The 18379-nt window shown below is 36.9% G+C and overlaps 1 protein-coding gene across 1 annotated transcript in view; it reads right to left on the reverse strand.

Annotated features, from left to right (window-relative positions):
• LOC112129374 (coiled-coil domain-containing protein 144A) overlaps positions 1–18379 on the reverse strand; it is a 99111-nt gene that overhangs the window by 21628 nt on the left and 59104 nt on the right. The window contains exons 13-14 of the mRNA XM_024233341.2: positions 15557–16510; positions 13726–13872 (exon numbers count right to left, since the gene is read on the reverse strand). Coding sequence (XP_024089109.2) covers positions 13726–13872; positions 15557–16510 — 1101 coding nt within the window. The remainder of the gene's footprint in view (positions 1–13725; positions 13873–15556; positions 16511–18379) is intronic.

An 18379-nucleotide genomic window follows, 5' to 3' on the forward strand; every position in this document is an offset into this window, starting at 1 on the left:
TCAGGAAACAACAGGTGCTGGAGAGGATGTGGAGAAATAGGAACACTTTTACACTGTTGGTGGGACTGTAAACTAGTTCAACCCTTGTGGAAGTCAGTGTGGCGATTCCTCAGGGATCTAGAACTAGAAATTCCATTCGACCCAGCCATCCCATTACTGGGTATATACCCAAACGACTATAAATCATGCTGCTATAAAGACACATGCACACGTATGTTTATTGCGGCATTATTCACAATAGCAAAGACTTGAAACCAACCCAAATGTCCAACAATGATAGACTGGATTAAGAAAATGTGGCACATATACACCATGGAATATTATGCAGCCATAAAAAATGATGAGTTCATGTCCTTTGTAGGGACATGGATGAAACTGGAAATCATCATTCTCAGTAAACTATCGCAAGAACAAAAAACCAAACACCGCATATTCTCACTCATAGGTGGGAATTGAACAATGAGAACACATGGACACAGGAAGGGGAACATCACACTTCGGGGACTGTTGTGAGGTGGGGGGAGGGGGGAGGGATAGCATTGGGAGATATACCTAATGCTAGATGACGAGTTAGTGGGTGCAGCACACCAGCATGGCACATGTATACATATGTAACTTACCTGCACATTGTGCACATGTACCATAAAACCTAAAGTATAATAATAATAATAATAATAATAAAAGTTTTATAAGAAAACTGAAATAAATAAATAAATAAATAAATAAAAAAGAAAACAAAAAAAAAGAAAATGTGGCACATATACACCATGGAATACTATGTAGCCATAAAAAATGATGAGTTCATGTCCTTTGTAGGGACATGGATGAAATTGGAAATCATCATTCTCAGTAAACTATCGCAAGAACAAAAAACCAAACACTGCATATTCTCACTCATAGGTGGGAATTGAACAATGAGAACACATGGACACAGGAAGGGGAACATCACAGTCTGGGGACTGTTGTGAGGTGGAGGGAGGGGGGAGGGATAGCACTGGGAGATATACCTAATGCTAGATGACGAGTTAGTGGGTGCAGCGCACCAGCATGGCACATGTATACCTATGTAACTTACCTGCACATTGCACACATGTACCATAAAACCTAAAGTATAATAATAATAATAATAAAAAGAAAATTAAAAATATATATGTAATTTTGAAGATCCAGTCATAGAATGGATATAAAATAAAAAGATAGTAGATTATCTTGGTAAAAAAAAAAAGTTTATAGCACTAAATGCAGACATCAAGAAGCTAGAAAGGTCTCAAATTAACAACTTAAAATCGCACCTACCAGAACTAGCAAAACAAAAACCAAATAACCTCAAAGCTAGCAGAAGTAAAGAAATAACTAAAACCAGAGCAGAACTGAATAAATTTGTGACACAAAAATCCTTACAAGTAATCAACAAAACCAAAAGTTTGTCCTTTGAAAGGATAAATGAGATCGATAACTAGCTAGCTACATTAACAAAGAAAAAATAGAGAAGATTCAAATAAGCACAATCAGAAATGCCAAAGATGGCATTACAATGGATCCCACAGAAATACAAAATCTCATCAAAGACTATTATGAACACCTCTATGCACAGAAACTAGGAAATCTAGAGGAAATGGATAAATTCCCAGAAATACAAAACCTCCTAAGATTGAACCAAGATGAAATTAAAATCCTTAACAGACAATAACAAGTTCTGAAATGGAATCAATAATTTAGAAACCTAGTAACCAAAGAAAAACCCTGAACCTGATGGATTCAGAGCCAAATTCTACCAGACATACAAAGAAGATCTATTACCAATCCTACCGAAACTATTCCAAAGTATCGAGTTTGAGAGACTCCTCCCTAACTCATTCTATGAATACAGCATCATCTTGATATTAAAAGCTGAAAGAGATGCAGTGAAAAAAGAAAACTGCAGGCCAATATCTCTGATGAACATAGACACAAAAATTCTCAACAAAACATTAACAAACCAAATCCTGCAACACATCAAAAATTCACTTTTTTTTTTTTTTTTTTTTTGAGACGGAGTCTCGCTCTGTCACCCAGGCTGGAGTGCAGTGGCGTGATCTCAGCTCACTGTAAGCTCTGCCTCCCGGGTTCAAACCATTCTCCTGCCTCAGCCTCCCAAGTAGCTGGGACTACAGGTGTCCACCACCATGCCCGGCTAACTTTTTGTATTTTTAGTAGAGACGGGGTTTCACTGTGTTAGCCAGGATGGTCTTGATCTCCTGACCTCGTGATCCACCCACCTCGGCCTCCCAAAGTGCTGGGATTACAGGTGAGAGCCACCGTGCCTGACCCAAAATTCACTTTTTTACAATCTAACAGGCTTTATTCCTGGGATGCAAAGTTGGTTCAACATATACAAAGTAATAAATGTGATTCACCACATAAACAGAATTCTTAAAAACCACATGATCGTCCCAACAGATGCAGGAAAAACTTTCAGTAGACTCGCAATATTCCTTCATGATCAAAACATTCAACAAATTAGGCATCAAAGTAACATACCTGAAAATAATGAGAGCCACCTATGACAAACACACAGCCAACATCATACTCGATGGGCTAACCTTGGAACCATTTTCCTTCAGAACTGGAACAAGAAAAAGATGCCCACTCTCTCCATTCCTATTCAACATCGTACTAGAAGTCCTAGCCAGGGCAATCAGGCAAGAGAAAGGAATTAAAGGCATCCAAGTAAGAACTGAAGAAGTCAAACTATCTCTCTTTTCAGATGATATGATTGTACACCTAGACAACCCTAAAGACTGTCAAAACGCTCCTAGATCTGACAGCAATTTCAGTAAAGCTTCTAGTTACAAAATCAACATGCAAATATTAGCAGCATTTCTATACAACAATAATGTTTAAGGTGAAAGCCAAATCAAGAACACAATCCCATTTATAAATAGCCACAAAAATATAAAATACCAGGAAATGCATCTGACCAAATAAATGAAAGATTTCTACAAGAAGAACTATACACAACACCAAAAGAAATCAGAAATTAAACAAACAAATGAAAAAAATCCATGCTCATGGACTGGAAGAATGAGTATCATCAAAATGCTTATACTGCCCAATGCAATCTACAAATTCAATCCACACTATTCCTATAAAGCTACCAACATCGTTTTTTCACAGCATTAGGAAAAATGACTCTAAAACTCATGGAACCAAAAAAGAGCCACACTAGCCAAACCAATCCTGAGGGAAAAAAAAGCTGGAGGCATCAGTCTACCTGACTTCAAATTATATTTCAAGGATACAGTAACCAAAACACAAGGTTTTGGTATAAAAACAAATACAAAGACCAACAGAAAGAATAGAGAACCCAGAAATTAATCCACATATTTGCAGCCATCTGATTTTTGATAAAATGTCAAGAACATCCATGGGGGAAAGAACATTCTCATCAACAAATAAGGCTGGGAACCCTGGATATCTGTAGGCAGAAGAATGAAAGTAGATCCTTATAGTTCTCCATATACAGAAATCTACTCTAAATGGATTAAAGACAATCTAAGAACCAAAATTATAAAACTACTAGAAGAGAACATAGCAGAAATGCTTCAGTACCTTGGTCTAGGCAAAGCTGTGATGACTAAAACATCAAAAACACAGGAAAAAACAGACCAATGAGACTATATTAAAATTAAAGTTTCTTCATAGCAAAGGAAACAACCAACAGAGTGAAGAGACAACCTGTAGAATGGAAGAAAATATTTGCAATCCATTCATCTGACAAAGGTCTAATATTCAGACTATATAAGGAGCTCAAACAACACAACAGCAAAAACAAAATTAATAATCTGATTAAAAAGTGGGCAAAGGATCTGAATAGACATTTTTCAAAAGAAGATGTACAAATGGCCAATAAATATATGAAAAAATGCTCAACATCAGTAATCATCAGGAAATGAAATAAATCTGCAATGAGATATCATCTCACTACAGTTAGAATGGCTACTATCAAAAAGACAGAAAGTAAAAAATGCTGGTGAGGTTGCAGAAAAAGGAAACTCTTATGCACTGATGGAGGGAATGTAAATTAGTATAGCCATTAAGGAAAACAGTATGGAGGTTTCTTAAAAACTAAAAATAGAACTATAAAACAATCCAACAATCCCACTACTGAGTATTTATCAAAAAGAAAGAAAATAAATGTATCAAAGAAATACCAGCACTGCCATTTTTATTGTATCACTATTTATAATTACTAAGATATGGAATCCACCTAAATGTTTATCAACAGATGAATGCATAAAGAAAATGTGGTATCTGTACACAATGGAAGACTATTCAGCCATAAAATAGAATAAAATTATATCATTCTCAGCCACACAGAAGACCTTAGAGGACATTATTAAGTAGAATAAGTCAGGCACAGAAGAACAAATGCTGTATGTTCTCACTCATGTGGGAGCTAAATTTTTTTTAAAAATGAGTCCTGGTGGTAGAGAACAGAATTGTGGACATTAGAGTCTGGGAAATGAAGGGGAGTGGGGGATGGGGTGAGGTTGGTTAATGGATAAGAAATTATCACTAGATAGAATGAACTCTAGTGTTCTGTGACATTGTAGGGTGAATATGATTAACTATGATTTATTGTATTTTTTTGAAAGCTAGAAGAGAGGATTATGAATGTTCATAAAAAAAAGAATGGTAAATGGTTGAAGTGCTTGATATAATAATTAACCTGATTTGATGATTATACATTGTTTACATATATCAAAATATTACTGTGTATCCTATAAATATGTACAAATATACATAACCACAGAATATAAAAGAAAGCCAGGCATGGTGTAACATGCCTGTAGTCACAGCAATTTGGGAGGCTGAAGCAGGAGGATCCCTTGAGCTCAGGAGTTTAAGGCCAGCCTGAGTAACATAGTGAGATCCAATTTCTAATATACATAAATAGATAAATAATAAAAATAGAAGAAAAAATTTATCCTATAAAGAAGTAGACTGTGGGCCAACCCTACTGACTTGCCTCTAATGAAGAAATGTGGTAAAAGTGATACCACATGCCTTCCAATATTAAGTTAGAAAAGGCCCTCTACCTCACACTGCTTGTCCTTGGAACTTAGCCCCCATGTTGTGAGGAAGCTCAGGCCACAAAGATAGCCTAAGAGTTCCAATGAAGGTATTTCAGCTGCCTGCCCCAACTAAAGTTTCAGTCAATGGCCAACATGAACAACCAGACAGTTAGGGAACAAGCCTTCAGAGGATTCCAGTCCTCCAACCTCTGATTTATCCCAAGTGAAGCTCAGGGGAATGGAGACAAGCAGTCCTGGCCAAAGTTTTCCCCAGCCACAGATGGCTGAACTAAATAAATGTTGTTTTCAAGGACTCAACTTTGGGTAATTTGTTAGGAAAAAATAAACAGAAAATTTGATTTAAACAAAGAGACATCAAGAAATAATAACTTACGGGAGCCAAGATGGCCGAATAGGAACAGCTCCAGTCTACAGCTCCCAATGTAAGTGACACAGAAGATGGGTGATTTCTGCATTTCCAGCTGAGGTACCGGGTTCATCTCACTGGGGAGTGCCAGACAGTGGGTGCAGGACAGTGGGTGCAGCGCACTGTGCAGGAGCCGAAGCAAGGCGAGGCATCGCCTCACCCAGGAAGCACAAGGGGTCAGGGAATTCCCTTTCCTAGTCAAAGAAAGGGGTGACAGACGGCACGTGGAAAATCCGGTCACTCCCACCCGAATACTGCGCTTTTCCAACGGGCTTAACAAATGGCACACCAGGAGATTATATCCCGCACCTGGCTCAGAGGGTCCTAGGACCACGGAGCCTCACTCATTGCTAGCACAGCAGTCTGAGATGAAACTGCAAGGCAGCAGCAAGGCTGGGGGAGGGGCGCCCGCCACTGCCGAGGCTTGAGTAGGTAAACAAAGCAGCTGGGAAGCTAAAACTTGGTGGAGCCCACTACAGCTCAAGGAGACCTGCCTGCCTCTGTAGGCTCCACATATGGGGGCAGGGCACAGACAAACAAAAGGCAGCAGAAACCTCTGCAGACTTAAATGTCCCTGTCTGACAGCTTTGAAGACAGTAGTGGTTCTCCCAGCATGCAGCTTGAGATCTGAGAACAGGCAGACTGCCTCCTCAAGTGGGTCCCTGACCCCTGAGTAGCCTAACTGGGAGGCACCCCCCAGTAGGGGCGGACTGACACCTCACACGGCCAGGTACTCCTCTGAGATAAAACTTCCAGAGGAACGATCAGGCACCAGCATTTGCGGTTCACCAATATCCACTGTTCTGCAGCCACCGCTGCTGATACCCAGGCAAACAGGGTCTGGAGTGGACCTCCAGCAAACTCCAGCAGACCTGCAGCTGAGGGTCCTGACTCTTAGAAGGAAAACTAACAAACAGAAAGCACATCCACACCAAAAACCCATCTGTACGTCACCATCATCAAAGACCAAACGTAGATAAAACCACAAAGATGGGGGGAAAAAACAGAGCAGAAAAGCTGGAAACTCTAAAAATCAGAGCACCTCTCCTCCAAAGGAATGCAGCTCCTCATCAGCAATGGAACAAAGCTGGATGGAGAATGACTTCGACAAGTTGAGAGAAGAAGGCTTCAGAAGATCAAACTACTCTGAGCTAAAGGAGGAAGTTTGAACCAATGGCAAAGAAGTTAAAAACCTTGAAAAAAATTACATGAAAGGCTAACTAGAATAACCAATGCAGAGAAGTCCTTAAAGGACCTGATGGAGCTGAAAACCACGGCATGAGAACTACGTGACGCATGCACAAGCCTCAGTAGCTGATGCGATCAACTGGAAGAAAGGGTATCAGCAATGGAAGACGAAATGAATGAAATGAAGTGAGAAGAGATGTTCAGAGAAAAAAGAATAAAAAGAAATGAACAAAGCCTCCAAGAAATATGGGACTATGTGAAAAGACTAAATCTACATCTGATTGGTGTACCTGAAAGTGACGGGGAGAATAGAACCAAGTTGGAAAACACTCTGCAGGATATTATCCAGGAGAACTTCCCCAATCTAACAAGGCAGGCCAACATTCAAATTCAGGAAATACAGAGAATGCCACAAAGATACTCCTCGAGAAGAGCAACTCCAAGACACATAATTGTCAGATTCACCAAAGTTGAAATGAAGGAAAAAATATTAAGGGCAGCCAGAGAGAAAGGTCGGGTTACCCACAAAGGGAAGCCCATCAGACTAGGAGCTGATCTCTCGGCAGAAACTCTACAAGCCAGAAGAGAGTAGGGGCCAATATTCAACATTCTTAAAGAAACGAATTTTCAATGCAGAATTTCATATCCAGCCAAACGAAGCTTCATAAGTGAAGGAGAAATAAAATCCTTTACAGACAAGCAAATGCTGAGAGATTTTGTCACCAGGCCTGCCCTAAAAGAGCTCCTGAAGGAAGTGCTAAACATGGAAAGGAACAATCGGTACCAGCCACTGCAAAAACATGCCAAATTGTAAAGACCATCAAGGCTAGGAAGAAACTGCATCAATAACGAGCAAAATAACCAGCTAACATCATAATGACAGGATCAAATTCACACATAACAATATTAACTTTAAATGTAAATGGACTAAATGCTCCAATTAAAAGACACAGACTGGCAAATTGGATAGAGTCAAGACCCATCAGTGTGCTGTATTCAGGAAACCCATCTCATTTGCAGAGACACACATAGGCTCAAAATAAAGGGATGGAGGAAGATCTACCAAGCAAATGGAAAGCAAAAAAAAAGGCAGGGGTTGCAATCCTACTCTCGGATAAAATAGACTTTAAACCAACAAAGATCAAAAGAGACAAAGAAGGCCATTACATAATGGTAAAGGGATCAATTCAACAAGAGGAGCTAACTATCCTAAATATATATGCACCCAATACAGGAGCACCCAGATTCAAAAAGCAAGTCCTGAGTGACCTACAAAGAGACTTAGACTCCCACACAATAATAATGGGAGACTTTAACACCCCACTGTCAACATTAGACAGATCAATGAGACAGAAAGTTGACAAGGATATCCAGGAATTGAACTCAGCTCTGCACCAAGCAGACCTAATAGACTCTGCAGAACTCTCTCCACCCTAAATCAACAGAATATACATTCTTTTCAGCACCACACCACACCTATTCCAAAATTGACCACATACTTGGAAGTAAAGCACTCCTCAGCAAATGTAAAAGAACAGAAATTATAACAAACTATCTCTCAGACCACAGTGCAATCAAACTAGAACTCAGGGTTAAGAAACTCACTCAAAACTGCTCAACTACATGGAAACTGAACAACCTGCTCCTGAATGACTACTGGTTACATAACAAAATGAAGGCAGAAATAAAGATGTTCTTTGAAACCAATGAGAACAAAGACACAACATACCAGAATCTCTGGGACACATTCAAAGCAGTGTGTAGAGGGAAATTTATAGCACTAAATGCCCACAAGAGAAAGCAGCAAAGATCTAAAATTGACACCCTAATATCACAATTAAAAGAACTAGAGAAGCAAGAGCAAACACATTCAAAAGCTAGCAGAAGGCAAGAAATAACTAAGATCAGAGCAGAACTGAAGGAAATAGAGACACAAAAAACCCTTCAAAAAATCAATGAATCCAGGAGCTGGTTTTTTGAAAAGATCAATTTTGAAAATTGATAGACCACTAGCAAGACTAATAAAGAAGAAAAGAGAGAAGAATCAACGAGATGCAATAAAAAATGATAAAGGGGATATCACCACTGATCCCACAGAAATACAAACTACCATCAGAGCATACTATAAACACCTCTACACAAATAAACGAGAAAATCTAGAAGAAATGGATAAATTCCTCGACACATACACCCTCCCAAGACTAAACCAGGAAGAAGTTGAATCTCTGAATAGACCAATAACAGGCGCTGAAATTGAGGCAATAATTAATAGCTTAGCAACCAAAAAAAGTCCAGGACCTGATGGATTCACAGCCGAATTCTACCAGAGGTACAAGGAGGAGCTGGTACCATTCCCTCTGAAACTATTCCAATCAATAGGAAAAGAGGGAATCCTCCCTAACTCATTTTATGAGGCCAGCATCATCCTGATACCAAAGCCTGGCAGAGACACAACAAAAAAAGAGAATTTTAGACCCATATCCTTGATGAACATTGATGCAAAAATCCTCAATAAAATACTGGCAAACTGAATCCAGCAGCACATCAAAAATCTTATCCACCATCATCAAGTGGGCTTCATCCCTGGGATGCAAGGCTGGTTCCACATATGAAAATCAATAAACGTAATCCAGCATATAAACAGAACCAAAGACAAAAACCACATGATTATCTCCATAGATGCAGAAAAGGCCTTTGACAAAATTCAACAGGCCTTCATGCTAAAAACTCTCAATAAATTAGGTATTGATGGGATGTATCTCAAAATAATAAGAGCTATCTATGACAAACCCACAGCCAATATCATACTGAATGGACAAAAACTGGAAGCATTCCCTTTGAAAACTGGCACAAGACAGGGATGCCCTCTCTCACCACTCCTATTCAATATAGTGTTGGAAGTTCTGGCCAGGGCAATCAAACAGGAGAAGGAAATAAAGGGCATTCAGTTAGGAAAAGAGGAAGTCAAATTGTCCCTGTTTGCAGAAGACATGACTGTATATCTAGAAAACCCCCATCATCTCAGCCCAAAATCTCCTTAAGCTGATAAGCAACTTCAGCAAAGTCTCAGGATACAAAATCAATGTGCAAAAATCACAAGCATTCTTATACACCAATAACAGACAAACAGAGAGCCAAATCACGAGTGAACTCCCATTCACAATTGCTTCAAAGAGAATAAAATACCTAGGAATCCAACTTACAAGGGACGTGAAGGACCTCTTCAAGGAGAACTACAAACCACTGCTCAAGGAAATAAAAGAGGATACAAACAAATGGAAGAACATTCCATGCTCATGGGTAGGAAGAATCAATATCGTGAAAATGGCCATACTGCCCAAGGTAATTTATAGATTCAATGCCTTCCCCATCAAGCTACCAAGGACTTTCTTCACAGAATTGGAAAAAACTACTTTAAAGTTCATATGGAACCAAAAAAGAGCCCGCATCGCCAAGTCAATCCTAAACCAAAAGAACAAAGCTGGAGGCATCATGCTACCTGATTTCAAACTATACTACAAGGCTACAGTAACCAAAAGAGCATGGTACTGGTACCAAAACAGAGGTATAGACCAATAGAACAGAACAGAGGCCTCAGAAATAATACCACACATCTACAACCATCTGATCTTTGACAAACCTGACAAAAACAAGCAATGGGGAAAGGATTCCTTATTTAATAAATGGTGCTGGGAAAACTGGCTGGCCATATGTAGAAAGCTGAAACTAGATCCCTTCCTTACACCTTACACAAAAATTAATTCAAGATGGATTAAAGACTTACATGTTAGACCTAAAACCATAAAAACCCTTAGTAGAAAACCTAGGCAATACCATTCAGGACATAGGCATGGGCAAGGACTTCATGTCTAAAACACCAAAAGCAATGGCAACAAAAGCCAAAATTGACAAATGGGATCTCATTAAACTAAAGAGCTTCTGCACAGCAAAAGAAACTACCATCAGAGTGAACAGGCAACCTACAGAATGGGAGAGAATTTTTGCAACCTACTGACAAAGGGCTAATATCCAGAATCTACAATGGGCTAATCTGACAAAGGGCTAATATCCAGAATCCACAATGAACTCCAACAAATTTACAAGAAAAAATAAACAACCCCATCGAAAAGTGGGCGAAGGATATGAACAGACACTTCTCAAAAGAAGACATTCATGCAGCCAAAAAACACATGAAAAAATGCTCATCATTGGCCATCAAAGAAATGCAAATCAAAACCACAATGAGATACCATCTCACACCAGTTAGAATGCCAATCATTAAAAAGTCAGGAAACAACAGGTGCTGGAGAGGATGTGGAGAAATAGGAACACTTTTACACTGTTGGTGGGACTGTAAACTAGTTCAACCCTTGTGGAAGTCAGTGTGGCGATTCCTCAGGGATCTAGAACTAGGAATACCATTTGACGCAGCCATCCCATTACTGGGTGTATACCCAAAGGATTATAAATCATGCTGCTATAAAGACACATGCATACGTCTGTTTATTGCAGCACTATTCACAATAGCAAAGACTTGAAACCAACCCAAATGTCCAACAATGATAGACTGGATGGAGAAAATGTGGCACATATACACCATGGAATCCTATGCAGCCATAAAAAATGATGAGTTCATGTCCTTTGTAGGGACATGGATGAAATTGGAAATCATCATTCTCAGTAAACTATTGCAAGAACAAAAAACCAAACACCGCATATTCTGACTCACAGGTGGGAATTGAAAAATGAGAACACATGGACACAGGAAGGGGAACACCACATTCTGAGGCCTGTTGTGGGGTGGGGAGGCGGGGGGGATAGCATTAAGGATATAACTAATGCTAAATGACGAGTTAATGGGTGCAGCGCACCAACATGGCACATGTATACATATGTAACAAACCTGCATGTTGTGCACATGCACCCTAAAACTTAAAGTATAATAATAATAAAATAAAAAATAAAATAAAAAAGGAAATTAAGTAAAATTTCTCCTTTACCTTACTTTGAGCCTGTTTGTATGAAGAAGGTGAGACCATCTCATCTTTATTTTGTAACAAAATGCTTCTCCATATCATACAAATTGAGCAAGACATGTTAGTGAACAAGGATAGACATAGACCAGCATATTAGAACTGAGAATCCAAAATTAAATCTTTATGTTTTTGTTCAATTGATTTTCAACAAGAGTTCAAAAACAAATGAGAAAAGAATAGTATTTCCAACAAATGGTATCATCTCACCAAATGCCATATCTAAACATTTATTCAAAATAGAACAGCTAAATGTAAGAGCTAAAACTATAAAATTCTTAGATGAAGACACAGGCATAAATCTTTGTGACTGCATTTGCCAGTGGTTTCTTAGACATAACACCAAAAGGAAAAATAGATTAACTGTACTTGATCAAAATTTGGAACTTGAACAGGAACCATCAGGAAAGCAAAGAGTAAGGCCATTGAGTAGAAGTAAATATTTGAAAATCATGCATCTGATAAGGGACTTACACCTAGGATATAAAAACAACTCTTAAAATTTAGAAATAAAAAACCAATTTAAAAATGGGCAAAGGATTTGAATAGGTATTTCTCCAAAGAAGATATACAAATGGTTCATAAGCACATAAAAAGATGCTTAAAGTCATTAGTCATTAGAAGAATGCAAATCAAAACCACAATAAAGTACCACATAGCACTACTAGAATGAAATCTTTTCTCAATCAAAAATATGGAAAATTTTGGCGTGGGTATGAAGACATTAGAACACCCTCACGATGCGGAGAAGAATGTAGAATGGTGCAGTCACTTTGGAAAACAGACTGGCAGCTCCTCAAAGAGTTAACACATGACCCAGCAATTCCACTTATAAGTATAACCCCAACAGAAATGAAAACATATGCAAACACAAGCACTTTTACATAAAAGTTCACAGCAGCTTTGTTAATAACAGTCCAAACTGGAAACAACCCGATGGTCCATCAATTGATGAATGGATAAGTAAAATGATTGGTATATTCACACAATGGAATATTACTCAGCAATTAGAAGAAATTAAGTACTGATACCTGCTACCACACAGAAAACCCTTAAAATGTTATGCTAAGTGAAAAAAAAAGTCACAAAAGACCACATATTGTGTGCTTCCACTGATAGAAAACATCCAGAATGGACAAATCTATACAATCAAAGGAGACTGGTGGTTCCCTGGAGCTGAGTAAAAAGGGGGAAACTGGTCGATGATAGCTTAGGGATGCAGAGTTTCTTTTCAGGGTCATAAAAATGTTCTAAAATTGATGGTGGCAATGGTTACACAACTGTGTGAATATACTAAGAAACTGTGAATTGTACACTTTACACAGATGAATTGTATGGTAGGTGAATTGTATCTTAATAAAGTTGTTTTTAAAAATCAAATGGCAGGATTTTGATAAATTTCTTACTTCTCTACTTTGGATTATATACTATACATGATCTGAATATTTCTGTTTTACAATATATTTAAAAGAAACAAAATAGGAAGGAAATGCCTAACATTTCAAGTAGTTTGTAAACTAATCTAAAACGTTTGTATTTTGAAGACCAGTATAACAGTCTTTCCTGTACAAGTCATCCTGAAATACATGAAATAAATATACAGAGATTCTGTACCCATTCACAAAAGTAAAGACAAGAAATAAGACAATTTTCTGAAATAAACATTATCCTCTGATTTAATCTCGTATGCCTCACCATGGCAATAGAGAAAAATCACTAAAAATTACTGTTTCACAGAAAAAAAGTCTCTCAACTTTCGTGAGAAATGATGTCTAATTCTCAACTTTTCCTGAAGGTAAATATTATAAGAAAAATATGTACATACTTAAGAGGAAAAAATGACAGAATAAAAGTCAAGAGGTTAAGAAATAAGTACATTATAATGATAATAAAATTGTAATAAAATTAATTATAATGAAAATAAAAAAGAAAGCTGTTCACTGAAATTAGTATACTAAAACACTTGATATTATTTAACCAGCTATAGACTAACTGTTGACATGTTACATTTTATACATACTTGACTTCTGATTTGACCTGATTTCCTCTTTGAGTCCTGTGTTTCATCTAAATTAACATAACATGGTGTAGCCTCTAGTGGAGGCTCTGATATAGGTTGTTTTTTTATAGTATCAGCCAGTTCTTGTTGAAGTTGTCTCACAATTTCCTGTAAACATATTTTTGTTATTGATTTTATATCACCTTATTATTAAATGATGGTCATAGAATTTAACTCTAACATATATACTTTGAAAAATATTACCACATACATTGATTCACCTACTTTTCCACATGTGTAATGAACATTCCTGTTCAATACTGAATTCAGTTAAGGACAGAAAAGTGTTATTTTCCCCCCAAATCAGTATTCTGTAACTTAGACAACGGATACAGCCCATTATACATTCATCACCTAAGTTTGCAATGCTTAATCATCTACTGAAGTCTCAGAAAGAAATGGGTATGTGAGTGAGACTAGTGGTGGTAAATTCTATACTCTGAAATGTTTTCTCTCTTCTTTATTAGAAGTTCAAATCAACTTCACAATTCCTCATTTATTCAATTGCCTGCTCAAATCCTTCCAATAGATTGCTGTATCAAAATAAAACTAAAATTTCAATGGCCTTTGAGGCCCTTGATAATCTTGCCTCCACCTCCCTGATCTCAGCTCCTACACTCTCTCCCCTACTCACTCCATTCCCACTATGTGTGAACCCTGTCACCCCTCGTTAGTTTGAACCTGGGGACCCAATGCCAAACAAAGAAATCTCAGATTGCTACAATTATCTTTGTACTGAACAAAGTTATATCCTAATGAAATTAGTCATTGAGTCTTGAAATAAAAATTATGCACAAATTACTTGTAAAAACATTCAAAATAAATTAATAATGCCAGTGGTAAGAGTAAATCAAATATGGTTTTACTGATATTCACATCTGTCCCAGATTATATTTAATTAAAAGTGAATCCCGTCAAAGAGTTCAGAGGTCATGACAATAATGAAATAGTTTCAGATTTAAGTCAAACTGACATGAATAAAAATAAAATTACACCAGCTTCAATATATAAGAAGCTCCTGAGGGAAAGTCTTATGAAATACAGCAGTACGCTTCAGTTCACCTGGGAAATCTGGACCTAACTGTCGAAATCACCCACCAAATTGAATCTTAATTTCAAAATATTCATTTCAGGTATGGGCATTTCCATTTATCTGTTTCATCATGGTCTCAAAATGTGGCCACATAAAGACATTAAAATTATTATTTCAGGCCCGTTGCGGTGGCTTATGCCTGTAATCCCAGCATTTTGGGAGGTCCAGGTGGGTGGATCACCTGAGGTCAGGAGTTCGAGAGCAGCCTGGCCAACATGGCAAAACCCCGTCTCTACTAAAAATACAAAAATTAGCCGGGTGTGGTGGTACGCACCTGTAATCCCAGCTACTCGGTAGGCTGAGGCAGGAGAATCACTTGAACCCAGGAAGCGGAGGTTGCAGTGAGCAAAGATCGTGCCACGGCACTCCAGCCTGGGCAACAGAATGAGACTCTGTCTCAAATTTTAAAAAAAGGTATTATTTCAGCAGTGTAAGACTACATTATTGATATTAGTCTCTATCTATTAACTTGTAACTTAACCTCTCAATGTTTCATATGTGACACTATTTCTTTACTCAAAGTAAAGCATCTTTCCAGTCTAACTTTCTTTGCTGGCATGCTTCTAAGCTGATAAAGCAAATATGTTTATAATACATATATTTTTATATTCAATGAGACTCATCATTTAGCAAAAACCAAATATTACATTACATTTTCTTTCAAGAAGTTTAAAAAATATTTTCTTTCTCAATACTTACATTTCTTTCTGCTTTCTCTTTTTCATATTTGTACAATCTTTTTTTTATGAAATCGCATTTATTGATTAAGTTGTTGTTTTTCTGCTCTAGTAGAAGACTTTGCTCTTCACTCTGAGCTTGATTTTTGACAATGGCATTAAATTGCTCTTGGATATTAATTATTGTCTCTTCTTGATTGTCAGCTTTCTTGTAAGCCTCATCCAGTTGCTGTCGAAGTAACAGATTTTCGTTTTGTATTTGAGATAATCTCTCCTCTAGAGATTCTTGCTTTTGAATGTATTTACTCACTTTGTCTTCTTCATTCTGAAACATTTGTTCAATTTCTTTCCTCTGACATTGTGATTGGGTTAGGTCTCTTTGGACATCTTCTAAAACCAATGTCTTTTCCCTTAGAGCATCTTTTGTCTGGTGCCACTTCATTTTGAGGCTTCTGATTTTATTTTCAGCATTAGAAAGTTTTTCAGAAAGCAGCTCATTCTTATCTTTTAGGTTACTCATATCAAAATTCATTTTTTCCTTTAAATGAAACCACTCTTGTCTTGTTCTCTGGAAATCACGTTCTACATCTCTTTTTGATGCCTGACTTTGATCACAGTCTTGTATAGCAGTGGCCAGTCTACAACGATATGATTTAATTTCTCTTTCCAGTCTCTCCTGGTTTTGATTTTTATCCTCCAATTTAAAACTGGGCATTTTATTCTCAGCTATCAAAACTTCAGGCTGTATACTGTCCTGGAATATCATTGTTGCGAATGTTTCCTCTTTCAGCTTCAAAGCATTTTGAAGGAAATCATTCTTTTCTTTCACAATTTTAATGTCCTCAAGATAGTTCTTTTCCTTTTGCTGGTTCCAATTTTTCACTGTGTCTATTTCCAGTCTTAGCCTGGCAACTTCTTCCTGCAACATGCAATTTTTATGCAACAGATCTTTTTCTTTCTTATGCCCATGAGAAATCTAAATAAACAAAGGAAACTTTTAGCTAGCATTCAATACAATGACATTTCATTACTTTCTCTGAAATTAAAGAATATCCTGCACATTTATACAATGAAAGCATTGCCATGAATGAATATCTAACTGGGAAAAAAAAGTTGAATTAAAACTTCAAACCTCATAGAGCATAAATTCTCCAAAGGTCAAAGATTTATTTAAAGACGATGAATCCATAAAAGTAAAAGAGAAACCACTAGAGGATGTGTAAGGTTCCCAGAAATGGAAAAACCTTTCTCAGAACAACAACAAACCCAAAGGCATAAAATAAAAGATTTTAAAAAATTTACTACATTAAATATTGGGTTTATACTCTGATATCTAACCTATATACCACCATATACTAAGAGCCTTAGCTCTGCATATATTTGGACAGATGAAGTTTCCCAATGTCCTTTAAGCTCCTTTTTCCTGAGAATATTCTACAGATATACTATTTTTGTACCATTTTTATAGTCAGTTCTAAGAATGACATACATGCATAAATGCTAAATATAAGCATCTCACTAAGCACTTCTACATATGTCACTGAACTCAATTATCACAATTCTGCAAAGGAGTGGTCAAAAAATAAGCAAGCTGCAGAATTTTCCCCAGGTTTTCTAACTCTACTTCTAGTGCGCCTCCACCAAATCACATTTATTTCTTTAGTATAAATAAATACAAAAAGAAGCTTTTTTATTTCAAAACACCAATAGTAAATAAGATAAAATTATAGAGTTTTGCTTAGAGAGTCATAAAATCATTTGCCGTTGCAATAACTTCTATTTCCTCTTTATAATGTTTGAAAGAGTAATAAATGTGAAATGGGGGAAATATACTGAACTATTTTACTAGGAACGAAATACATACTAGCAAATTATCACTAGTTTATATTGTGGCATACCATTGTGTTCAAACTCTTTGTACTCAAATTAGACACTATTGGAGCAGACTGTTAATCTTCTCAAAAGTAAAAAGAAGAACATCCAAAATATGGTCTCTGAACTGTCTATACATTTTCTTCTTACCAATCAGTGGAAGTAATAAACTAACCCCTCCATTAATATAAAAATAAGATTAAATAACTTTCAACAACTAGAACATGTTTTGTTAGTAGCAAGGGTTTTGACATTATAGAAAGATCATTAATTCCTATGGAAAGTATCAAATGCTTCTGCTTTTCATGAGGCCAATATGAATATCACTACTTGACTATTGCAGACAAATGGCATTAAATTAAGAACATCATTTTATTCAGTGGGCCAAAGGCCAGAACCACAACCACCACCTCATAAAAGACAAAGACAAAAATTGTCTTCTTCCTTCTTTACAACTTGGATTTTAAACAGCCAGATTTAGAGGATGTGACATTGTGGGGCTTCAGGAACAGAAAAGAAGCTTCACCCTTTGTGCAGTAAGCTATTCTTTTCCCCATTGCCTTGTATCTTTCTTTTTTATCTGTCTAGAACTCAGCTTTCTACTTTAAAGTCATATACTAATTTTTTGGCTGAGGATTTATGCTACTTATATAAAAATATCATATATGCCATAACTCACCATACTCTTCAAACAATAGAATGTAGAGGTCTGACTCAACAGAAACATTTGAGAGTTATATAAAAATATGTGAAAGTATATATACTTCTCAAAAATATTTAAAGTGGTTATAATATAATTATATGTTGCAAGAGTTGCAGTTAAACAGATACACTACAAAACATGAAAGCACAAGAAACAGTTTCATTGGCCAGGAATACTTCTTACAACTCTCAAGACTAATATATTTTTATCTCTCTTTTCAGTCATTTCTTCCTTCCCATTTTATTCCCATTTTATTGGGAATGTATTCCA

This window comes from Pongo abelii, chromosome 18 (genome assembly GCF_028885655.2).
Source record: "Pongo abelii isolate AG06213 chromosome 18, NHGRI_mPonAbe1-v2.0_pri, whole genome shotgun sequence".
Taxonomy (NCBI): Eukaryota; Metazoa; Chordata; class Mammalia; order Primates; family Hominidae; genus Pongo; species Pongo abelii.